This window comes from Juglans regia, chromosome 9 (assembly GCF_001411555.2).
Source record: "Juglans regia cultivar Chandler chromosome 9, Walnut 2.0, whole genome shotgun sequence".
NCBI classification, from domain to species: Eukaryota; Viridiplantae; Streptophyta; class Magnoliopsida; order Fagales; family Juglandaceae; genus Juglans; species Juglans regia.
This window is the reverse complement of record NC_049909.1, coordinates 13,673,956-13,699,927: the sequence shown is the minus strand read 5'-3', so window position 1 is coordinate 13,699,927 and position 25,972 is coordinate 13,673,956. Positions and strand designations below refer to the sequence as shown.

The window sequence follows — 25,972 nt, the reverse complement described above, 5'->3', positions numbered from 1 at the left end:
TCAGTATCTTGCCCAAGCCCAATCCAATGGGTTGGGAGGGGAATATCCCCTCCGGAGTAGGCAATCAAATAAACTTCTATTAGACTTTATAGACCCAATCAATAATCCTAATTAAAACATTGTTATTTCTTAAAGTATTATTGTCGCAATTGATGACAAGTTTGCGGTTACTAAAACATTGGTATAGAGTAGTGAAGATGTCAAATTTTAAAATTTATATTTTAAATCGAATTATGCCACATAAATAATATGTTGTATAGAGATTTTAAAATAACGTTACTCATAGAAAAAAAATACTGTGAGCAAATGACTCGCTTACAATTCCCATGAACTCTTTTAAATGGTAGTTTTGTAAAATTTGATATTAATTTTTAATAAAAGAGCATTCTTGCATTGATAAATTATAAAAGAGTGGTAAGAATATATATATATATATTTAAAATCATTTAGATTTCTTATTCAAATATTTAGTTTTATTCTCTTTTGGAAGCTTTATTTGTAAACTATCGCTATTAAAAAACATACATCAAAATATGACAACTTCCAATGAATATATTTTTACATTGTTCATACTTTTTTTTAACTTTAGGCTGCCAGGTGGCTTTGGCCACATAATTCAGTAGCGGGTGTCGGTATAAAACTTCTGTAGTCATTGCTGAAATCATACATATAAATATCTACTATTATACAATTCGTTTGTTTTTAGAAATTTTTTTTATTTTTAAATTTTTATATAAAATAAAATAAAAAATTTAATTTTTTTAAATTTTCAAATAAAAATAATTTTAAAAAATATATTATAATAATATTTTATTTAATTTTTAATTTTAATCTTAATTTATCTTATCTCTAAACCAGCAGATTTAAAAACAAAAACACTCTAGATACTGCCGCGTATGCAATATCATCAACGCAACGAATTGTCAACAGCTATCTATCAATGAGTTCCCTGGCTTGACAACTCCAGCCATCCCATAATTTTTCACGACACGTGGCATATCACGTCAACACCATTTAATTGACAATATGTTAATAGGATGATATACATGATCAAAACCGAAACTATATCCTATAAAAAAAACAAAACATCTGAAATTACATGCGCGTTTCAACTTATAATTATAATTTTTTTAAATTTTAACATAAAATATAATAAATAATCTAATTTTTATAAATTTTAAAATAATAATAATATTAAAAAATAATATTTTATTAATATTTTATTATTTCAACTTAACTTAACTCAACTGACTTTAATATCTAAACAGATCTTAAAAAGTCCAAAATAAAAGTTGATTAATCCATTTATTCATTTTGATTTTTATGTTTTTGACTTTTCGCTAACTGAATTACTAAAATATTGGATAAAATGGTAAAAGGTTGAAATACTAAAGTTTTCTAAAATTAAAAAAAAAATGTTTGATTTGAAGTTAAAAAAAATCTTTTAAAAAAGTTTGAAAATTCATCTTGACCAAACATGACTTCGAGGAAGTTAGATTGCCACGTCACTGCTAGGGACTGGCTGATAGGTGGCTTTTCTCTACCTCATTGCGGTCTATAAGGTTCCATTGGGCCTAACAGTATATTGGGCCCGATAATTTGGATAAACATAATCCTCAAGCTCTCGTGCAGGTTTTGTCCACATGAGTCTGCATCTTTATTACATTTTATGGTTGATGTATAGGTTGCCACCCAGCAAGGTTCTAACAAAAAAATAAATAAATTAACAAATGCCTACTAACACTAAGAAGAAATTGAGACACCAAATAAAGATTTGAGAAATCTATATTAGGGGGATAAATATATGTTCTAGATCGGACATTAAGAATTGGAGTGGAAGAGAGATAGACACATAAAATGAATCTCGTAATATTTATTGAACATTAAATACTGTTTGAAAATTAGACAAGTATTAATGATGTAAGACTTATTTTATATGTTTATCTATCATTCATTCTAGGCCCCAAAATTCGGCCAAATATTCTAGAAAACCGAAATTCCATTAGTTGGATGCATGACACATATGTTCACTCTCAAGAGATACATTTGATACTCCCATCCTAAAACACCATTATTAAATTAATCAATGGAATAGAAGATCAACTGACTTATTAACTATTATTATTATTTTGATATTGACAAGTGTATCATATATGATTTAAAAAATAATAGTTATTGGCTGGTCCATTAGATTTTTTTTTATCTTCAATAAGATCGGCTGATGTGACATATTTTAAATATCTTGATAAATCAATCACTTAAAATATAACATATCAATTAATATGATTAAAAATGACAAAATTACGATAAAAATAATATTCCTCTTGTGCAAATGTGCAAAGGGTTTTCCAAATTGATTTTTGCGCATGAATTGTTTGATTCAAGGCTGCAATCTACCAAAATTGAACGAATTTACAGAATGAGTCAATCTATGATACCAAATTGGATCATTGAAGAAAGTTGGGATTGCTACCTTGCAATTAGGCCTGTGCAAAAACACAATAAGCCCGACCCACCCGACAAAATCGATCCAATCAGCCCACATAAAATCGGATTAAAATTAGATGCAGGTTGGATGAAAGCGGACGAAACTGATCAAATCGTAGCCCCCCTCTCTTCTTTCTATCCAGCACAAACCGTAGTCCCTCTCTCTCTCTCTCTATATATATATATATATGCAGCAAAAAGAAGATACGGACAAAACCCCTCTCTTTTCGAAAGGCTTTCTTGAGAACTGCAGTTCACCTAATAAGAGATGAGAGTCTCGAAGCAGTTTAGCCCATCCAAGTCCTATGCGAACCGTGGTGATCTTCGCTGCTGTGGCTGCTTCTCCTTCTTAACATACGTCGCCATTGGTGGCTGTGGCTGTGACTGTGAGTCTCCTTGTTGTTTCTTGTTCACGTCGGTGTTGGCAGCGATGATATTGTTGCGGCCCTTGGCGATGGAAGGGAAGGAAGCCCTCACCTTTTGGCCCAACAACTTTGCACACACGGCGTCGAAGGAAGTGAAGATCATAGATTTCATGATTGACCTTTGTCTGATCTTTTTACAAAATATTTCTTGTTTACAGAAAGTGCTGAAATGATTTTTCCTCTCTCTCTCTCTACTTGTTTCCCAATAAATTTCCTTTCGGTTTCTCTTTTATTTTTCTCTATCAGTAAAGTAAGAAGAAGACGCTAAAATGCTGCAAACTACACTTTTCATTTTTTTTTTGTTGATATGAGATTGATAATTTGATATTGTTATAAGATAATACAGATGATATAAATATTTTGTACATCGATGCGGAAGTGAAGAACGCAGTTTTTTATTATTATTATTTATTTATTTATTTTTGTGTGTATGTAGTGAATGTCTGTCATATGGGTTCGACCCGACCCGATACTTTGTTCGTTCAGGTCGATTTGGAGTCTTGGATAAGAATAATTAGGTAGGGTCGGGCTGGGTGCAAACCTGGTTGTTTCAGGTCGGGTTGCAACCCTACTTGCAACTCATGACCATATCAAGGGCTGCCATAACCAAAAAATGTCTCATTTTAAGATAAATGCATGCACAGACAATTCTATTTAGAATGGCTTATTGGCATGAGACTATTTATCATGTTTATGGGACGTCTTCTCTAGATGTGCAACATAAGGAAAACAAAGCAAGACCATTAACTTAGTCAGGTTGAGAGGCTTTAAAATGTGAAGTATGTATCAATCATAGAGCCAGGAGGCCAACCAAACCATGTCAATGCATGGAACAGTTCTACTTCTATGTATCCAATTTGCAAGGCTCATGAGTATTTGGGACCCTATAATAGGGATAGAAAATGCTGCTTTTCATCTTAACTTTATCATCCTCAATTACACACTGGTTGATGCGACAAGTTTTAAGTGATTTCATAGATTAACCACCTAAATGAAAAGTCGTTTAAAATATGACAGATCGACTGATGTGACTGAAAATGGTGAAGTTCAAGATGAAAAAAGTATTTCTCAATAGAGAAAAATCAAACAGCTAATAAAGAAAATATCTCAATAATAATGGAATCTAATGGACTTAAGTTCATTAACAGGATCAATAAAGCTGTACAAGAAATCTGTAGAGAGGTCAAACCACCCAAAAAAGACTTGTTCTGGGAATGGCCAACATCCCATTTTCTAAAGCCATGGCCCTGCTTCGAATTCTGGGTTCATGCCTTCTATACTCCTATTGCTTGTATTCAGTAACAACAAAGACCAGTCATGAGCTTTATGAAGCTTTGGCACCTTGATGTTGATGGATGATACATATTCACAGAAAACATCATTCCATGCCTGGTCCCCATTGCCTCTTAGCTTATTATCTCCAATATATTGGACCCCTCTCCCTCTTGGCCTCTTCTCCCTTTCCAACCCTCTCCTCTTACTTTTCTAGTACATATGTGCTCCATGCATATGAATGGTGCATATGCTCATCAACATAACTTCCAGCTTACTCCAAGTGCTGGTCTGTGAAATTAATTTCTTGTTAGGAAATCTGAAGATGAAATGTCAAGATCTACTCAACCTACTTAAAATTGTTGAATACATGGAAGTTCCATGCACCCACCCACTTTAAATTTCAAAGTTTTGTGAACTTCGAAATGAATGAAATGTTTTCAAGTCCATTGAGAAGTAAAATTGGATATTAGAGCATATCTAAGAGCATTTCCATCCGGTTCTCTAAAGAAAAATTTTTCCTATAATTTGAGGAAAATTTTAGGGATTTGGTTTAAATCCCCTATATTCGAATCCATATTTTACGTAAAAAGTTTAGGGGATAAACAATAGTTTCCCAAATATAGAAAATTACTATTCATTCCCTAAATTATTTATTATCAATATTTTATTCTAATAAATAAAATAAATTTTTCTTTCAATCATTTACACTTTCTGCCATACTCATATTTGTTATAGTTTTAAATAATAATTTAAATAATTACAAAAATTTAAAAAAAAAATTTAAAAATATTATCATACCCACAAAAAAAATTATTGAAATTTTTGTTTAAAATATTCACTAGAGTAATAGTTCAAAACATAAGAAAAAAATATTGAGTAGTTAAGTTTGTAAATAGAAGTGAGAAAAAAGTAATAAAGAAATATTATTTTAATAGAATAGAGAAAAATGAGAGAGAATGAGACAGAGGAAGTTTTTAAAAAATGAGTAAAATTTAAGAATTTTTTTTTTTAAAAATTGTGATTTTTAGTTAAATTATAAGAAATTTTGAAGGAACCGGACGTGAATCCTCTAATACCTAATGTGATTAGTTGAAATATTAAGGAAAACATGGAAACAGAAGAAGGGGAACAAAACAATCTGCTATAGATAATTGGAGAATGAAAAACAACTTGGGCCCTGTGGAGCTCTCATATATTTCAGAAGAGTACGAGAACATGGACACATGCTCACATGCCTCTGCACATGAAGGGCTCTACATCTCACACTAACGACAATGACTACCCTACCCAATGCAAACTTTATTAGGGCATAGATTTGCAATTTAGCAGCACTTTACAATTTCTATTTTTTTTTCTTTTATTTATTCGTTATTTACTTATCATGGATATTATGACTTTTTTACAGAAATCCAATCATCAAATCATTGTCTTTGCCGATTATATATCTATGTGCATGTTGAGAGACTAGTTTCTAAACAGCATTCTAATTATTAACCAATTTAGAACCAGCTAAGAAGAGACTAGCTAACTTATCAATGATGGGGCAACTAAAGAGAATCCAATGCACTCTGTTGACAAACAGAACCTTGTAGTATAGTGTTTTATATATGTTGTGATGATGATGATCACAATTATATGAATCTTAATGTCAAATTGTAATGATACTCACTTAGATGTTGCAGTTTTTTGGTTTTTTCGACAAATGATAGGGATCCCGCTGGAGCTCCCGCTCCAATTTTTTTTTTTTTTTTGGTTTTTTGTACTTAGTGATTAAGAAAATGTTGTTTAATAATATTGTGAATTTTCTTCTTTTTTTAAAAATATTTAAAAGTGTTAAGCAAATGATGTGAAAAAAAAAAACAAAAAACTTAAGTTTTTTTTTCACATAATTTTTTAACACTTTTAAATATTTTTAAAAAAAGAAAAAATTCACAATATTATTAAACAACACTTTCTTAATCACTAAGTAAAAAAAAACTAAAAAGAAAAAAATATGGAGCAGGAGCTCCAGTGGGATCCCTATCATTTTCCAAAAACAAATTGATTTCTAATCACTTGTTATTATGTATTGTCATAAAATAAGAAAATTTTAGTGCATCAAGATTGTAACAAACAATGTTTGGGTCTCAACAAATAGAGAAGTTGCCATGTGCTTCACCCTCATACAATTGATAATTGATCATCCCTAGTACAAACCTTCACCTTTTCCTTTCCATCTAATTTATTAACTCATATATTAATATTTACTTTCTAATTCTTTTTTCTACTCTTGCTTTTTTTTTTTTTTTGCAGAAAGTATCCTGTTTATGGATGTGTGAAAGATGATCTCTCAAATAAGTGCAGGGTTCATACTTCATATCCATGGATCCCACATGTATATCTGAGTACATTGCATAGACACATACACTCATAATAAGATATATATTTAGCTCTACCTTTATTATATATATATATATATATATATATTTTTTTTTTTTTATCTTTTTAAGTTTCTAGCTTATTTTTTGCTCCAGTGGTACCCAAAAGTTCTTTACATACTATAAATATATTTAATATTAATAAATGAAATTTACTTGATGAGGCAGTAAAGTGGGACATCCCAATTACCATACTGGTAATTAATTAGTAATGTAATGCTGATAAATGTGAGAGGAGTTAAGTATCCAAGAGCATTTGGGTAATACTGGAGGCTTTAAAATTGGCACATATGGCTGTTCCCCATGCACAATCTGTCTTCTCTCTCTCTCTCTCTCATATCCACATAGAATCATCATCTATAGATAGTAATTGGGTTTGAGAGAAATAAAAAGAATGGTGTCCAAAGTAGAAGAATCCATGAAGGGGAAGCAGCAGCAACCATCTCACCAGCAGCAGTTGCAGAAGCAAATGCAGTGCAACAAAGGAAAAGCCAGCAAGTTCAAGAGAAGCAGCTCCAATCTGGAAGAGGATGGCGCCTCCTCTGCCATTCTCTTGCTTGCTTGCATCGCCTGTGCTCCCTCATATGCATAGACACACAAACATAGGCAGAAGATGCCCTTGCAGTACTTCATATGCACTATCATGTTAACGGAAATATAGATATGCATATGCTTAATTAGTTCCCAAAGCTCCTTCCTCCTCACTTTCTTTCTTACCTATTCTTCATTATACCTTTCAACCCTCCCTTGTATGAATTTAAATATTCCAGTGAACTTCTACTTTTCTGTATTAAATAAAGAACTATTATCAACCATCAGCAACTACAAAGTCACATTTTAATTTCAAGCTTTATTAACTCAAGAATCATAAATGAGTGTGTATATATAGAGAGAGTAATAACAGGATAAACATGATTTTTTTGCATGAAGCAAGCCAAAATCTAACATCTATTCCCTTAGTAGATCTGTATGTACTCTCCCCAGTCCTTTATTCTTGCTTATGTATCTGAGCACTCCTTTGTGTCCAGATATGATAGAATGAAGCATCCATCCATCCATGCCAATTTCGGAACATGTTAAACCACATAAAGATTTCCCTTCATTATTTTTTCAAAAGTTCCAAGTGATTTCAGCATCCCTATCAAATCTCTCTTCCATATTTTTCTCTTTTAAAAAATGTTCATACCTGCATATTCCCCACCAGACCCCAACTGAACCATGTTGATTAACTAATGACATGTTCCACAAGTATATGCATATATCAAGACATCATCTCCACATCATGCAGGGCTGGTTTCCCTCTTGTTTAGCAACCAACACGGGCAACAAGAACAACCAACACGGGCAACAAGAACCCGGGATAAGAAAAAAAACTCTAAAGAGCATGATTAGAGCAAGCGCCTTTTTTTCTTTGACACTGAGTATCCAAGAACAAAATTCCAACTAATTCTGGGATGCACAGACCCAGGACATTTGAATTATTCAAATCGGCTCAGAGTCCTTTCTGATCACTACACCACACCCTTTGGACTTAGTGTGTGCATGTTAATACAAGGGAAACCTACTCGATGCTTTTCCCTGATTCTCTTAATTTTCATTCTCTTTTCTCAGTCTGTAATCTTCCCTCTATTTGAATGGATTGCTATTACTTAATCATTTGGTAGAATGTGGTCTTGGATATGAACCATGTGATTGGATGGCTATAATTAACATCAAATGATCGGTAGAAAAATAAGAATAAAAATAAAAAATCATTTTTCCATATTAAAGAATCATGAAATGATGATAGTTAAGAGGATAATGAATAATATTTCTCATAAATATTACATTGCAAGTAGCTGAGTAAGGACACTACAATGTGTGGTGTACTAGGAAGTAGAACATCCTCTACTTGCTCCTCCTCTTTATCTCTATAACAATTTTAATCCCTAAAAGAATGGAGAACTTATAACCTGTTTAAGGAGTTCTCAAATTGAAAGGATACCTGTAGTAGTATGTCACTCATACTGAATGGAACACGTATAATTTATAGAAAGCAGGCTGATCTCGAAAGTGAAGTGGAGTGGAGTGAGGGGTATTATTGAAATTTTCTAATACCTCTGTACGGCTAGGGTTAGTATAAATACATATTATGTAACTCTAATTTGACAGTTAGTAAAAATTCAGCTTCCACTCCTGTAGATGTAGACATACTGTTGAACTGCGTTAAATTTGTGTTTTTTCTTTTTCGTATTGTTCATAATAATTGTCGCACGTAGCACAACAATACCATTCTTCAATTCAATTGTCTTCGACACATGATTAGTGGACAGTGCTGACCAAGATGGCAACCGAGCCAGCTAGATTTCTCCAAAGAGTGTCCCTACAGTCATGATATGGTCATGTAACCTCTAATCACAAATTATCATCTAAAAAGTTCTGCACTTTTTTTTTTTTAAATAGATGCACCAAATTATTTAGACATTGAAGAAATTAAAAACAAAAATGGTAGAAGCAGAAAAGGGGTGGTGGATCTCGCCACCCCGTCCCGTGCTAAGGTGGCCGCAAAAGATTCTTGTGTCCAGGGTCGAAATTAAGATTTGGTGTTGAGGTGAGGTGGCGATTCTTCAATTATGGTCAACTATTTTATTTTCTTCAAATCTTCTTTATTCATTCTGTACTTTTCATATTATTATCTACAAGTCTTTCAAAATATATAGATGTCTCAATAACTGGTGAATATATTTGTTATCAAATTTTAAGAGATTAATGCCTTAAATTAAAAGAGGATTGAGGAAATGAGTTTTGTATCTAAAATGTTGGGTATAAATTTACTAGGCCCCAAATTTATAAGTGGCCCATCAGAAAAGAAGACCCATCTTAACTCAAGCCCACCAAGTGCACCAATGAAAAGTCCAAAATGCCATGTACCGATCGGAAAGTAGAGAAGTTCATATTTCTAGGGCACTTTAAAATCTCGCGGATAACAGCTCAACAAGTGGTCAACTAGTCTCTATCATCTCCGCGCCTCTCAAGCCTCTCAGCTCTATCGCCGCAGCGGTAAGCTTTTTTTGTTCTTTTTGTTAATCTTCTATGAGTTTTTATGGGTGGGTTGCAGAGATCTGCTTCGATTACTTATTCCATCACCTCTGTTAGAGAGTATTACAATTTACTCACTCGTATTGTCCTCGCCAGAAAAGAAAAAAAAGGCATTAGTTATTTTCACAAGTCATGGGTGTAGAAACAGTTTATTTTGGTCTATTTTTTTGTGACCATGCGTATTTTTTGTATATCTTTTATTGCATTTTCAGATTAAGTCAAGATCTTTGGCATAGTTTGATTTTTGTTCCGTTAATGTTACATCCTTATACTTGCATTTATGCCTGCACTATTCTCACACTGTTCACTGATACAGCCTTCATGGAGTTGTTTAGCAGTATATTTTGACTTCTAACCCCACGTCTCAGTGGGGAAAAGTTGATTTTGAAAGGGGGAAATTTTTGAATCATAGGCTCTCTCATCTGTTCAATAAAATGGCTAAATTAGAAGCTTTAAATGGTAGGTAAATTTTTCGTGGCTGAGGGTAACGGAGAATGAAGCCAGTAAAAAAAAAATATATATATTCTGTCTGAGTCTTATACGTACCTTACGTTATTTTTGCCGAACTGCCCAAGTTGGGACGCATAAAGAATTACATTGCTTAATTTGGCTCTTAAAACTTTCATTTTCATCAGTTTTGTTGCGTTGTGAAAACATGCTTCTCTCTAATTTTCTTGTTTTTTACAAGTAATGCAAACTTAAATGAGACAAAAGAGGGGGTGAACTCCAATATACAGGTAGTATTCAAGAGATCCACCAAACTAGCAAAAGGGAAAAGTGCTTAAAACTTGAATTTTGCTTAGAACTATGTTTGGATATGGGAGACCAGAGATATTTTGCAGGAGGTCCAGTTTATTTGTTTGTTGTTGTTCATCGAAGAAGCACTTATCCCTGTCTTTTGCTCTTCCTATTTGCTTGTAGAAGCAACCTGCACACTTAGCTAAAATGGCAGTCACATTCTATGATGTCAACTCACCCTCTGGCCTGAAGAAACTTGACGATTACCTCCTTACTCGTAGTTACATTACAGGGTAAGTCTTGCGTCATTTGTCATCTATACACCTTTTTTCATGTAAGCATTGTTTTCCTATTCTTCCTAGACTTGCTTTGGGAGTATGTGAGAAGAACACAAGAAGACACTAGCATTCATGATAGTGATTTCGATTCAAGTTTTTTTCTATGGTATGTAAATTGCTTCTCGCTCTTTTCAGCTATCAAGCTTCCAAGGACGATCTTACTGTATATGGAGCTATTTTCAAGGCTCCATCAGCTGAATATGTTAACGTGTCTCGGTGGTTCAATCACATTGATGCACTCTTGAGGATCTCGTACGTCCCCCAACTATTAATTTTATTGTCATTGTGATATCAATCTTCATCTTGTGAGCTTGTCTTGGAGATGCTGTTTGATATATGTCTATACGTTTTTTCCTTGTGTTCTCCATGGTTTCTTTTGGTCTAATTATGTGTTCATGTCACTTCTAGTGGTGTTTCTGGAGAAGGATGTGGTGTCACTGTTAAGGGATCTGCTCCCATCACAGAGGAGGCAATTGCAACCCCTCCAGTTGCTGACACTAAGGCAAGTACCTTCTAAATTATTTTTGGTGTTAATCTACACATCTCCCTGTTTATGTATTCATATGCCTTTTTCACTTATCACTCAACTTTTGGTCTATTTGGGTTGCACCATTTACCTTGCTTCTGGATGCTTTCCTGAAGTCAATTTGGGTGTCCTTTTATTTTCAGGTTTAGATATTTCTTTAAAATAGTTTAATCTAAGAGTTGGTCAAATATGATGTTATCAGGCCTCAGCTGCAGAAGAAGATGATGATGATGATGTAGACCTTTTTGGCGAGGAGACTGAAGAGGAGAAGAAGGCTGCAGAAGAACGTGCCGCTGCCATCAAGGCATCTGGCAAAAAGAAAGAGTGTCAGTTTTGTGGCTTATTTTTTGTGACCTAGCATGCTTTTGGAATACATTTTAGTGTGTTCCTTGATATCATGCTGGCATTAATAATCTATTTTATTTTTTGCCCAAATAATCAGCTGGCAAGTCCTCGGTCCTTTTGGATGTGAAGCCATGGGATGATGAAACTGACATGAAAAAACTTGAGGAAGCAGTAAGAAGTGTTCAGATGGAAGGGCTGTTTTGGGGAGCATGTATGTTCTCTTCGTCCTGATTCTTCATGTTTTTAGTTTTGGGCTTTAGAAAGAAATCAAACCAAGGTTTTGCTTTGCTCCAATTTCTCATGGAAAACTGCTTTCAGCTGGATTGGTCATCAAAGTTTAGCTGACGGTTGATATTTCTATTAGTTACACCATTTTTTGTGTTATTTTTTGGCAATTTCTTTCCCTTTTATCTGGTTTGTGAGTTCTCTGATATCTGACATACGCTATTCTGACATCAACTCAATGATTGTCACAGCTAAACTGGTCCCGGTTGGGTATGGTATCAAGAAATTGCAGATAATGCTTACCATTGTGGATGACTTGGTATCTGTTGATAGTCTCATTGAGGAACAGCTTACGGAAGAACCAATTAATGAGTTTGTCCAGAGTTGTGATATTGTGGCCTTCAACAAAATATGTAAGTGTAGTTTGAAATCTCTTTGTTGTCTAGTGATCAATCTATATCATTGTATGATTGGCTGATTCAGGTCTCAGAATTCTTGTGGCATAATTAAAAGCGCCTAAGGCCGAGCGCTTCCCTCTTGAGGAAGGGGTGGCGTGGTATTCCACGGGAGAGGTTTCTATTAGAAAATCGTGGCGCACGAAAGTGTGATAGGCGCACATTAATAATTTTATGGGCCGCCATGGCCACTCAGCTGCTCAAGTTTCCTGCAGCCTGAGTGATGGGATTGCCCTACATTTATTTATTTTTGTACTTAACTTATCATTTATCAAGTAGGATTTTGGTGGTATAATTTGCAAATTTTCTTGATGTTAATATATATTTTTGTCATGTCTAATTGTTGTTGCAGAATTGGAGGGTTTACCTCGCGTGTCAGCTGGATAGGTTGCAGTGGTGGAGAGATTGAAGACCTTTATTTATATCTATTTATATTTGATGCAGAACAAATTAATATCCCAAGTTTTGTTTGCTAGACTTGTGGTCAGTTACTTTGCTTTGTGCTTTTGGCATGGAAATAATATGACTTGACCATATCTATGTTTCTTTCCGAATATGTGGCCACATATATATGTTGAACTAGACCCGCCGAACCCGTCGTCTATCTCAACTACAACCTAAAACGCAAAGTGGGTCTCACTTTCCAGGCCACTTCCAGTTGTCTGAGCCTCAAAAAGTTCTCAAGTCTTTTTTTTTCAAATTTTTTTATTATTATTTGTATTTGTAAGAAAACCCAGAAATTAAGGAAAAAGATACAGGCATTCAGAGAGCATGATGCATGGAGGAAAAGTTGAATATTCCACTGAATCAAATTACAGAAGGACGGAAAGAGGCCTCAAATACACTCTGTGACTCCTTAACAACTACCTGAATCCATATCAAGTAGCAGCCAGCTAAGCAACAAAACAAAATATGTACCAAGAATAATGAATTCAAAATACAAGCAAAACAAAAATAGTAGAAAAGTCATCCTTTCTCACATTTCAGTTTTGCTCGTGGATGTTCTACTAGACGACTTGTAGCTGTTGTGTGACTGACATCAAAAGATGAATGACTTTAGCTTCATCTTTATTATGTAATAGTCTTCCGCAAGATGGAGAATAGATATTTACTATTCTTATCTATAAGTGTAAGTAAAGGAGATAAGAGGGTAAAACCTTAGTAAAAATGTCTGCTAATTGAGATTGTGAAGCAACATGAGCTGTGGTGATGCTACCTTCTTGAATCTTATCTTTGATCAGGTGACAATTCAATCCAATGTGTTTAGTGCGTTCGTGGAAAATAGGATTGACAGTGATGTGAAGGGTTGCCTGGTTGTCACAGTAGAGGAGAGCAACTTGGGGGTGTGAGATTCTCAAATCAGTGAGCAAGTAGTAGAGCCGGGTGAGCTTAGAATAAGTTGCTGCCATGGATCTATATTCAGCTTCAGTTAAGGAACGAGAGACCACAGATTGTTTCTTGGGAATCCAAGAAACAAGGGAGTTTCCAAAGAAGATGCAATAGCTGGTAACAGATCGATAGGTATCAGGACAAGAGGCCTAATCAGAATCGTAATAGGCTTTGAGCTGCAACTGAGATGTAGAAGACAAGAGAATGCCTTGTTTAGGGGCTGCTTTGATATACTTGAGAACCTTGTGAGCAGCAGCTAAATGAGTGGTGGTAGGCTGATCCATAAATTGGCACAAAGTTGAATAGCATAGCAGATGTCAGGTCTGATGATAGTAAGATACATAAAACGACCAATCAGCATGTGATAGACACTTGGATCTGGAAGGGGATCACTAGAATCCTTATTGATTTTGAAGTTTTGATCTAGAGTTAGTTTGATGGGCTTATTGTCGAGTGTACTAGAGTCAGCTAAGATGTCCAAAGCATACTTCCTTTGACATAGGTGGATCCCTTAAGATGATCTAGCAACCTCCAAGCCAAGGAAATACTGCAAATAAGCAAAGTCTTTGATTTTAAACTTGTGATTCAAGAAATCCTTAAGAGAATCAATTGAATCTTCACAGTTGCTAGCCACGATAATATCATTAACATAGACTAGAATGACAATAAAGGAATTCCTGTAACGCCCTGTTCCTAGATGGGTCGGAGAGTTAGCTCATGTCACCTAAAATCATCTCTAATAACACATTTATAATAACCTAGTCTTCATAAAATATTAACCTATTTGTTCAACACAACATGTTCCTTCACAAGGATACAAAAGAAGTATCTTAATAACATACATAAAAATTTCCACAAAAACTCGGAAATATCTATGACTCAAAATACCAAAGCAACATAAAATATCAATACTACCAAAAAGACTTTCTAAAAAGTCATTGTACCCTAAGGCACTTGATCTTCTACGATCATCAAAACTTGTTAGTACTCCCTATTCTTGACTTCTAGCTGATGCATCAAAATTGTCTGAAAATATTGTGAAGATAAAGAGTGAGTTATCAACAACTCAGTAAGCAGAGAACATATACTAATACGCAAACATGAGCATTTATAGAGTTTAGAATGCATAGCAAAATATTTTTATTTTCAGAATGCAGAATCAAAACATGTTATAAGAAATGTTAGAGCGAAAGTTAAAAAAATATTCTTATTCAAAATTTCTTTGGCACAACATAACTGAAACATTATATCAGAACATAATTCTATGTTTAACTCCTATGGTAGGGTTGTGCAAACCCCCACGGCCAACCTAACAAAAACAGAATGTGAATCTTCTCCTTATTATTCTCGAAGCTCCGACTGTGCACATAAGAAAGACCACGTAGAAAATCACTTTGTTTTCAAAGAGGATGTACCAGAAATAGAAAAGTTGGTATCAACCCGAACAGAGGCCACAATTTTACACCCGTGGTAAGGTCAGAACAGAACAAAAACAGAATGACAAAATCATAACAGAACAAAATCATATCACAAAAATATAATTTATACACAAAATCTCATATTCGTTCTCTTTTGCACAGTTCAGAAACAAAATGACAAAATAAGCTCATGTCTACACCATTCATGACAGAAAATACTTTCTTCTTCTACATAATTTCATGAGTAATGCAGAACAAATAACTAAGGTCGTTTCAAAATTTCTTTTTATAACAAAACATGCATATTTTTCTAAAATCAACCTCAGTCCATTTTATTTTTATGCAAAGTCTAGTATAAGAACCCTGCTTACCTGAACTTTTTAGGTTTTCAGAATATCTTCACAACAGTGCCAAACCAATATCAATCGTTACCTATAGAAAATTCATGTAATTTGAATAAATCTCCAATTGAACAGTCACTTCGTAATTACACCTGAAATATCTATTTTAATACTTCAAAACATAAAACTTCTCTTAACTCTAAAATACCATCACTCTCTAAATTAATCAATATTCACTTAATTTCTCCGACTACGACAATAAATCCTGAATTATGTACTACTGAAATCTAACTATAAGAATTTAATACCAACTAATATAATTTTAAAAAGAATCTTAAATATTTTTTGTTAAACAACTTTTTGGATTAGTTTAAATTGAACTGAAGTTGACTTAAAATAGCACAACAATTTTCTTTATAAGTTCTTATAAATAAAACAAAGCCCTCACAAAATAATGTGTAATGTATAAACAAATATCAACCCAAAATACAACCTATCTAATGAAAGGGTGTTTAGGAAATAAACATCAAATGCATGGTTTTTTAGGAAGATTGGAAATAAAACAATAACTTCTAGAACTAAAGTCTAGACCAACCCGCGCGTGCAACATAGAGGAGCTAGTGGTCATATAGAGAGAGGAGGTGTGTGACAGAGGCTCGCCATGAGGGAATCGCGGCAGAGCTGGGAGAGTGGAAGGTGGCTGTCCCGACGGCGGTGCACTGAGAGAGAGAAAGAGATGAGCGAGAGAGAGAGAGAGAATGGAGAGTGAGAGAGAAAACATGAAGATGACAGTGACTTACCGTGAGGAAGGGTGGTGGCTTGAGGCGGCAGACACTTTCTGTGCAGGTAGTGACATCGGGGTGGGGTGGTTCAGGGGTGGACCTATAAAGGGGCAGGGGGCCATGGCCCCCCCAAGATTTGAAAAAAAAATAATATATATTAATTTTTTATGATTTAATAGGATTATATTAATCTCATCTTGTGTTGGCTCCCTCTCTAAAAAATTATCTTGGCCTCCTTTACAAAATTATTTTGATCATACAGATTATTTTGATCTAGAAATATAACAAAAATTTTTTTATTATAATTTTAGCTTTGCTCGGCCCCTACAACAAATTCCTGGTTTCACCACTAAGGTGGTTGTTTTGTGGCACTCGGTGGGGGGAAATAATTCCTCTGTTTTGAGGAGTAAAAACAGGGGTCACTTGGACGAGTAAGGCGGAGGTTCAAGGCAGTGGCCTGTCGGCTTCTGTCTTGCGTTGGAGACCTTGTTACGTTTTTTGGGCTGTTGTGCCGTGAGGTGAAGGCTGTGTGTGTGTGCTGGTGGTGCAAGGGTGTCGCTGTGGGGTGGCTGGGTTCACGGTTTGCCAAAAAGCTGGAGGTGCTCGGTGGTTCTTTGGTGTAGGCCGGTTGCAACGGTGCAGCGATTGGCTTCTGTTTGGCTTCGAGTTGGCGAGGGCTGGGTAGTGCTTTGAGCATGGTGGTTCGGGTGGTGTAATGGCTTCGTCGATTGAGTTGGCGAATGAGGGAGGAACATGTCGTGGGTTGCTTTTTCACTTGAGCTGAGTAACAACATGAAATATTTGTTTCACCTAAAACAAAATTAGGCAGTGGAAAGTTTGCGGCCGTGTTGTTTTCTGGACACATAAGGGCGTGAATGGCAATTAGCATGTCGTGCATGATGAGTGTTGTGGTGACTTCATCTGTTTGAAAGAAATTTACATAAAAGGTGCGGCGTGATTTACGTCCAAGGGTCTAAATATATCTAAAACAATGATTTAAGAAATTTTATCGCAAAGGGGATTCTAAAATTTTAACTCAAGTATGCTCGAAATTGGACATGCTAATGGGCTTGGACGCAATAAATAAATTGGCCATAATCCTCATGTCCAAAATAAATCTCTCGTTCAACAATGTCTTCGACATCTAGAAAAATTTTATTGGGCCAAGTTCTAATTATTCCAGCCCAGCCTTGGTTCATGATTTATTATTTGGGCCTTCATCCAATCATTGAGTCCAATGAAATTCATACTCTGCCAAAAGTAATTTTCAAGCCCGTAAGCTGGTTTGAAATTACCTCTTAAAACTCAAATGGGTTTTTCAAACATAAACCCAAAAATATTTAATATACTCGGGCTGAGCCCGGGTATTACAATTCCCATCTAGTTTAGTAAAAAGACTACAGTCGGCTTTGGTTTGCTCAAAACCAAATTCAGTGAGAGATGAGGAGTATTTTGAGTACCATTGTTTAGAGGCTTGCTTAAGGCCATAGAAGCTCTTAAGCAATTTGCGGACTTGGTGAGGTCCTCCTTTGTTGTATTCGGGATTTTGCACATGTAAATCTCTTCTTCCAAATCTCTATGGAGAAATGCGTTGTTTACATCAAATTGGTGAAGATGCTATCCTTGTACTGCTGCCATAGTCAACAAAACCCGAACTGTCACCAACTTGGCCATAGGAGAAAAAGTTTTTGTGTAGTCTATGCCTCCTAGTTGTGTAAATCCTTTTGCTATAACCCTGGCTTTCAACCTCTCAACTGTCCTATTAGAGTTGAATTTGACTTTGTACACATATTTGCAGTCAATAATTTCTAGCCCGAAGGAAGATTAGTGATAATCCAAGTGTTGTTTTGTTCTAAGGCCTGCAACTCAGTTTCCATTGCCCAACACCAGCCAAGTTCTCTCACTACTTGTTGATAGGTACTTGGCTCGAAAGAAGTGGAGACAGAGAAAGAAAAAGCAATAAAATAAGGGGTAAAACTATGATATGACAAGGAATTAGTCAAAGAACATGCTTTACCTACAACTACAAAGGAAGACTTGGCCAAAGCTTGGGCTGGTGCAGGGAGTGAGGCCTGCTGACAGTGGAAATCATGCAAGTATTGAGGTGCTCGTCTCACTCTAGTGGACCTGCGAAGAGGAGGAATAAAGGGTTGTCCAGGAGTAGCAGAGATGAGAGGAGAACGAACCAAAGAAGAGGGAGAAGCAGGAGTAGCAGCAGTGGGTGAAGAAAAAGAAGAAGAAAAATCTATAGAAAGTGAAGAAAAATCTATAGAAGGTGCAGAGTTAGAGTGAGTGGCAGAGGAAGGAAAATTAAGGATGTCAGATAATGGTTGAGTGAAAACAAAGGTAGTAGAGTCAAAGTTAGAGGGAGTATGAGAAGAGGATGTGTGAAAAGGAAAAATGGATTCATGGAACACAACATCCTGAGAGATAAAGGTTGTCTTTGTTTCAAGATCAAGCAGCTTATAGACTTTGATCCAGAAATGATAGCCAAGAAAAATGCACTTGCGACCTCGAGGATGAAACTTCTTTCTACCATGGAAAAGGGTAGTAGCAAAACACAGTGAACCCAAGATTTGCATATTAGCATATGTAGGTGTGGATTCGAAAAGTAGCTCATACAGAGTTTTGTTGTTAAGTAAAGGACTATGGGTTCTATTAATGAGGTAAGTGGCTATTAAAACACAATCATTCCACTACTCAAGAGGAAGACCAACTTGAAATTTCAAAGCTCGAGCCACATTGAGTAAGTGTTGATGCTTTCTTTCTACAATGTCGTTTTGTTGGGGGTTGCAACGCAACTCTTTTGGTGCATGATACCCTTGTTGTTAAAAAAATTCCCTCATTTGAAATTTAGCCCCCTTGTAACTTCTTAGAATCTGAATTTTGACTTCAAATTGTGTTTCCACCAGATTATAAAAGGACTCTGCACTTTTTAGTTTCCGATTTGTTATGAAGTAAAAATAGCCAGGTGCTTTGCGTGAAATCATCAACTATAGTTAAGAAATATTTAGAACCATCATATGCAGCAACCAAGCATGGTCTCTAGAGATCACAATGTATCATTTCAAAAGCTCTAGAAGTTTTATGGTGATTGTCAGGAAAAAGGAGATGATGAAGCTTAGCAAGTGGACAAATGCAACAAGATTTTTCATTAGCCAAAGAAAGATTGTTTTTTACAATAGGATCAGAAATCAAACGTAAACGAGGAAATGAAAGATGACCTAGGCAACAATGCTAAAGGTTAGAAATAGTAACATTGTTCATAATAGAAGCTAAAATAGAGACACCAGTATGTAAAAAATGTGAAAGAGTAGTGGCTAGAGCTGAGGAAGACACTTCAGTGCTTAGCAAGTGGTATAGGTCATTCCTCACTTCACCCTCCCAATCGTTTTCCAAGATAAAAAGTTCTGAATACAACAACAATCAGAAAAGAAAACCAGACAATAGGTGAGAGAGGTAGCAATTCTCTTGGCCGAAAGAAGGTTAAAGGTGAAGGATGGAACACATAGAACATCTTTCAGGAAAATTGATTTTGTTAATTGGATAGTACCAGTGTGTGTAACAGGGACCTCGTTCCCATTTGGCAGTTTTACTGAATCTGATTGTTTGTGTCTATGATCCAAGGGGTGTCCTTCAATTTTAATTGTCTGTGTGTGTAAGTAGAGAAACAAAGGGAAATACCAGATAGTTTGGAAGTTGAGGCAGGGTTGAAATTGGACTGAATCTGATTGGCAGAGTGCTGGGCAGCAGTTGGAGACTCCCTTAGATGAAGTAAAGCCATTAGTTGCTGATACTGAGACTTCATCAAACCCACTCTCTCATCATTGATTTCCTCAGGTTCAGAAATAGGGAAAAAACTCAACTGATTAGCAAACATTCCAGGGCTTTGAAGTTTGTTGAAAAGTTTATGGCTTAGTGGATACCCATGCAACTTATAGCATTTCTCAACCATGTGGCCTGGTGGATACCGAAGCATACATGTGCTTTGACATTACCAATTTTGAAGTAGTTTTCAAGTAAATGCGTTGGTATCTTGCAATGGCTACAGTTGGGGCGTTCTCTTTGCTGAATAGGCCTAGACTGGGAAAGGGTTTCTTAATTACTAAGGCCATAGATTCAGGGGATGGGGTATTGGAGATCATTTGGTGTTGACACTCTTGATGTTGGATTAACGAGAACACCTTAGTCACAGAAGGCAAGGGATCTAAGAGCATAATCTGGTCACACACATTAGAATAGGAATCATGCAAACCCATGAGAAATTGGATTACTCAATCACGTTGGTAACGATCTAAGAGAATTTTCATAGTCCCACAATTGCGTAAAGGAATTGGATCGTAAGTTGAAAGCTCATCATAGAGTGTCTTCAGCTTACCATAGTAAACACTTACTAAATCATGTTCTCGGAAGAGACTGGCCAGAGTTTTCTTAAGTTGGAAAATTCGAGGGCCATTCTGTTGAGAAAAGCGATCAGGAAGATCCAGCAAAATCTTGCGAGCATCATCGACGAAGATGACACTCAATTTGATAGATGAGCTGATTGAATTTTGGATGCACGACAGCACCATATCATTGCAACGTTCCTAAAGCTCAATAAGTGGATCCTTTGGATCGGTAGGCTGAAGGATGGTGCCGTTGATAAAACCCAACTTGTTCTTGGCGCGAAGTGCTTAACGCATAGCACGAGACTAGGTCGTATAATTGTTGGTGCTGAGTAAATCTGCGACCAAATTAACAGCGGAGTTGTCTTCATTGTCCAAGCAGAAAGGATTACCCGGATCTCCAAGATTCAAGAATCAGGACAAAAGATTCGGGCTGATGTTTGTATGACAAGAAGCGTTTTTGGAATTATCCAGTGGGTCCTCCATGAATAGTCATTCTCAATCTCTGATACCATGTAAGAAAACACAGAAATTAAGGAAAAGGGTACAAAAATTTAGAGAGCATGATGCATGGAGGAAAAACTGTATATTCCACTGAATGAATCAAATTACAAAAGGACATAAATAGGCCTCATATACACTCTGTGACTCTCTAACAACTAACTGAATCTATATCAAGTAGTAGCCAGCTAAGCAACAAAACAAAATATGTACCAAGAATAAAGAATAATGAATTCAAAATACAAAGTAAAACAAAAATAGCGAAAAAGTTATCCTTTCCCACATTTTAGTTTTGCTCATGGATGTTCTACTAGACGACTTGTAGCTATTGTGTGACTAACACTAGAAGATGAACGACCCACAACTTTAGCTTCATCTTCAATGTGTAATAGTATTATTACTATGTATGGATAATGAGATTATGAGAAATGAAAAACAAAACAAAAACACAAGAACAAATTCGCAGTGGGTCGTAGGAGAGCTTTGGATCCATTAGGCAGTTTGTGTGCGCTTTTCAATAATATTGTTGGATGTAGTCCACTTTGCGTGATTGGTTGGAAAGAAATTAACACTTAGGTGTCGTTTGGATAGTGAATGAAAATGAGATGAGTTGAGATGAAAGTTGAAAATTAAATAAAATATTGTTAGAATATATTTTTTTAATATTATTTTTGTTTTGAGATTTGAAAAAATTGAATTGTTAATTTTATTTTGTGTGAGAATTTGAAAATTTTGTAATGATTAGATGATATGAGATGAGTTAAGAAAAGTTGTGAAAACAAACGAGGCAAGGTACTCAGGTATTATGATAATACATCACTACTATTCATTATTTTATTATTAATTTTCACTACTATTTAATATTCTATTTTACTATTATTCGCAGAATATCTCAGAATATCTCGCTACCCAAACACAACCTTATTTAATCGAGGCTTTTTTTTTTCAATAAAAGGAGGGTAGCATCTCCATCTTTTATTCAAAATAAACCCTCACTTATAGCGGAAGAAAACCATAAACAAATAATACTAATCCAAACTCAAACGACAAGAAAGCAAAATACACGCCCAACAATAAACTAAGGCCTAATACTAGGCAAACCAAGATAATCCAATCGAAGCAATCCTCTCACACATAGGGGCAATTCATCGGAACCCACATATGTACAAATTAAACCCTTCTCCTCCTGCCTTGCTAGAAAATCTGCCACTTTATTTCCTTATCTATATTGATGAGAAACTGTGTAAAGAAAACCATGAATCATTTGCAAAAGCTCTTCCCAAAATTCCCATAAATACCATACAAGACTTATTTCTAAGCCATTATACCTCCAAAGCCGAGTCACATTCAATGTCAAATTTCCGAATATCCAACTCCCTACAAAGCAATAAACCACAAGTGAGTGCCCTGAGTTTGGCTTCATTATTAGTACCAAAGTCAAACTTTGCTGAAAAGGCCGTCAAAAATTTTCCTTTATCATCTCTCAAAACTCCTCCCCCTCCACAATTTCCTGGTTTTCCTCTACATGAACCATCCATATTCAATTTTACCTACCCTTCCCTAGGCCGTCTCCATGAAATGAGCTTTGGCCTCCTCACTGTTTTTTCACGCACCTCTAACTCCGACAGCACACAACGATAAACACTAGATATTGATCCTAGCTTCGTCAGCTTACATGAAATCTGCTGCAACAAAAACTTCACCGAGAGCCAAATCGTATCCATTTAATTATACCTCCCTATCATCCTAGCTGCACATCGCAAAGTTTTGAATACCGTTTCAGTGACTTTTTCGGTTAAGACATTGGAACTAAATATTTCGATACCAGTACCGTTTCGAATACTATTTCAAGATAGTCTATACATAGATAAATTAATTATATATGTATAAATTATATTTCAAAATAATATCAATACAAGTCTTAAAAAGTTACAATATATATATTCATAAAACTCAATAAAACTTGTAAGTTCTCAATTCAACTATTAAAAAAATAATTACTCATCCTCATCACAAAAATGAGAGTAGGGATTTGATTTTCAATTCTCGAGAAAAAGAAATTAAAAAAAGTTAAGAAAATAGTTTTTAGATGTGAGAATTAGAGTGAAAATTATGAAAATACATTAAAAATACAAAAATATAAAATTTTGGCCGATACACCGAAAACCAGCCAGTATTGACCGAAATACACCAAAATGGCCAGTATTTTACCCGGTATGAAACCCTTATATCTCCCATATCAGTTACTATCTGGTACGATACATACCGGTCGGTACCGGTATGGTATTCAAAACATTGGCACATCGCCATTGCCATAATCTCCAAGAAATTAAGCTAGGCATTAACCCAATCAATAACCCTCTCTATGATGACCTCTTAGCACATTAGAACCAATAGCAAGCTCTCGCCCACCAGCTGCCAGCCTCCATACATTGAACTCCCAAAGCTTGTGTTGCCCTCTTCCAAACTGCATTAGCCACCTCCCCCGTGCATAACACATGATCTCTATCCTCAATTTTGCCCACTGAGTAGCAACTGCAGTGAGACACGAATGGGATCCCTACCTACTACACTCTTTCATCCACTAGGAGGCAATTAAATCTTGCCTTCCACACACAAACTGAAAATTTTTTTGGAAGCAAACTGCACCAAATCCACTCCAAACCCTCCAACTGTGGCCGCTTGACACAGGTTATCTCCCATGCACTTGACATCCAGAAGCACCCATCACTACAAGAATGCCAAATTAGAATATCTTTAACACAACGTCCCCAGGAACCTTTGCAATAATGTCCTCCACATTACTAGAACCCACCAAGATCACCATCAAGTCCCTATCCCACTTGTCCTCCACCCAACAATCCTTAATTTCCAACCGAGGTTGTAACACGTTAGGCACGAAAGCAGCTAGTGGCCAATGAGCCAACCATTTATTGAACCAAAACAAGACAACTCCCTCACGCACCCCTATAGACATATTCTCTATAACTTCAGGCATCACCATACAAATGGACTTCCAAAAACAGAAATATGAACTTCTAACTTTGGCTTCCAAAAAATGCTTACCTTTCAAATATTTGGTTTTAAAAACCCGAGTCCACAAGTTATCAATAGATAGAAGCGTCCAAGCAAACTTCATGTTTAATGCCCGTTGCATCTTAGAAAAATCTCTAACACCAATTCCACCCTCTGATGTTGGTTTACATAGCTTTGACCATGTCCTCCATTTCTGCTTAGCCCTTCCATGCTCCTCCCCCAAAAAAAGGAAGCCAAAATGGAATTAAATTTTCTCAAGACAAGCTTCGGGATATTTAAAACCGCTAGCAAATGAGTTGCCATGCTAGAAAGGACATGCTTGAGAAGAATCAGCCTCCCACCTTGAGGTAACAATTTAAATTTCCAACCGACAACTTTGTTCTGAAATGTATTAACCAACGACTCCACCACCCTTGTAGTCAACCTCCCAGCAATAAGTAGTGCACTCAAATACCAAGTTGGAAGCTTTCGTTCTACAAAACCTGTGAGCCGAAGCAAAGATGCCCTTCTTACCAAAGGAATTTTCGCAGAAAAAAATAAAGTCGACTTCTCTCTGTTGAGAAGTTGCCTCGACCATAAAGCATATTTCTCTAACGTTTTCAAAAGCACCTTCAAAGACTTCCCCTCCCCATTAGTAAAAATCAATAGATCATCCGCATATAACAAATGTGAAATTAAAGGAGCCCCACGTGGATGATCAAATCTCCCAATTCTACCTTGCTCAAACTCCTTCTTCAATAATCTAGAAAGAACCTTCTCCATAATAATAAACAAATAAGGCGATAAAGGGTTTCCTTGTCGCAACCCTCTCAAAGATTGAAAAAAACCCTTATAAGGCTTATTCATCATGATAGAAAACCACAGAGACTTAATGCACACTTCGATTAAGCCACAAAATTTTTCTGAAAATCCGAAACCTGCCAAAATGGTTAATAAAAAATCTCAATCCACCCTATCATAAGCTTTGGCCATATCAATCTTCATCATCACATTTTCACCACTAGTCTTCTTATTAATAGACTTCACCATCTCCTGAGCAAGGAAAATATTCTTGAAAATGCTCTTACCCGGAACAAAGGCATATTGCTCATGATAAACAATCCGGGAGAGAAATGACGTCATCCGCCTCACTAAGATTTTAGAAAAAATCTTATAGGCCACCGAACACAAACTTAGTGGGCGAAACTTATCAAAACTTCTAGGCTTCTACACTTTTGGAATAAGAAAAATAAAAGAAGACAAATAAAATCTCAGCAAAGCATTACTAGAAAAGAAATCCTTAGCAGCCTCCATCACATCATCATTCACAATGTCCCAACAAGAAAGATAGAAAGCCGAACCAAAGCCATCTGGTACCAAGCTACTAAGCTTTGGAATCGACCCAAGGGCCTCTCTCACCTCATCTTCGGAAGGCACTCGACAAAGAACCTCATTTTCAGCAACCGAAATGACCCTATTCACCACCTGTGACAAATCCTCTTGCGCGTAGCACTCCCTCCACGAAGGAAATCCTGAAAAAACTGAACAACACCAATGTGCACCTCTTCCGACGATTGCAGCTCCACCCCATCCACTAGCGTCATAGACAAAATGATAGCCCTCCGTCTTCTCATGTTAGCAACAACATGAAAAAAATTTCAAATTTTGATCCCCCTCCTCAAGCCACTTCTTTTTAGCCATTTGAGCCAAACAGATCTCCTCATTATGCACCCAAAAATTCAGTTTCGCTTTGGAAACCAGTAACTCCATCTCCAAGTCTTTCTGATAGCCTTCTTGAAGCTATTCATCCACCTTTTCAATTCTCTCTGATT

At 35.9% G+C, this 25,972-nt stretch overlaps 1 protein-coding gene across 2 annotated transcripts; it reads left to right on the top strand.

Moving 5' to 3' along the window:
* The first annotated feature begins 9,526 nt into the window (after positions 1-9,526).
* On the top strand, positions 9,527-12,863 carry LOC108986587 (elongation factor 1-delta-like). Of its 2 annotated transcripts, none has more exons than XM_018959243.2 (8): positions 9,527-9,643; positions 10,604-10,713; positions 10,894-11,010; positions 11,167-11,260; positions 11,487-11,610; positions 11,727-11,840; positions 12,106-12,267; positions 12,662-12,863. In XM_018959243.2, coding segments are annotated over exons 2-8 (699 nt in total). In that variant the 5' UTR covers positions 9,527-9,643; positions 10,604-10,627; the 3' UTR covers positions 12,664-12,863. The 2 variants fall into 2 exon arrangements, with proteins under 2 accessions (XP_018814788.1, XP_018814789.1); XM_018959244.2 differs by having other exon boundaries at positions 9,531-9,643; positions 10,607-10,713.
* Positions 12,864-25,972: the final 13,109 nt, after the last annotated feature.

Coding starts and splice junctions, on each gene's coding strand:
- LOC108986587 (XM_018959243.2), top strand. CDS start 10,628: ATGGCAGTCACATTCTATGATGTCAACTCACCCTCTGGCCTGAAGAAA. Junction 11,611..11,726: donor ATCTGGCAAAAAGAAAGAGT/GTCAGTTTTGTG, acceptor CCAAATAATCAG/CTGGCAAGTCCTCGGTCCTT. Junction 11,841..12,105: donor AGGGCTGTTTTGGGGAGCAT/GTATGTTCTCTT, acceptor TGATTGTCACAG/CTAAACTGGTCCCGGTTGGG.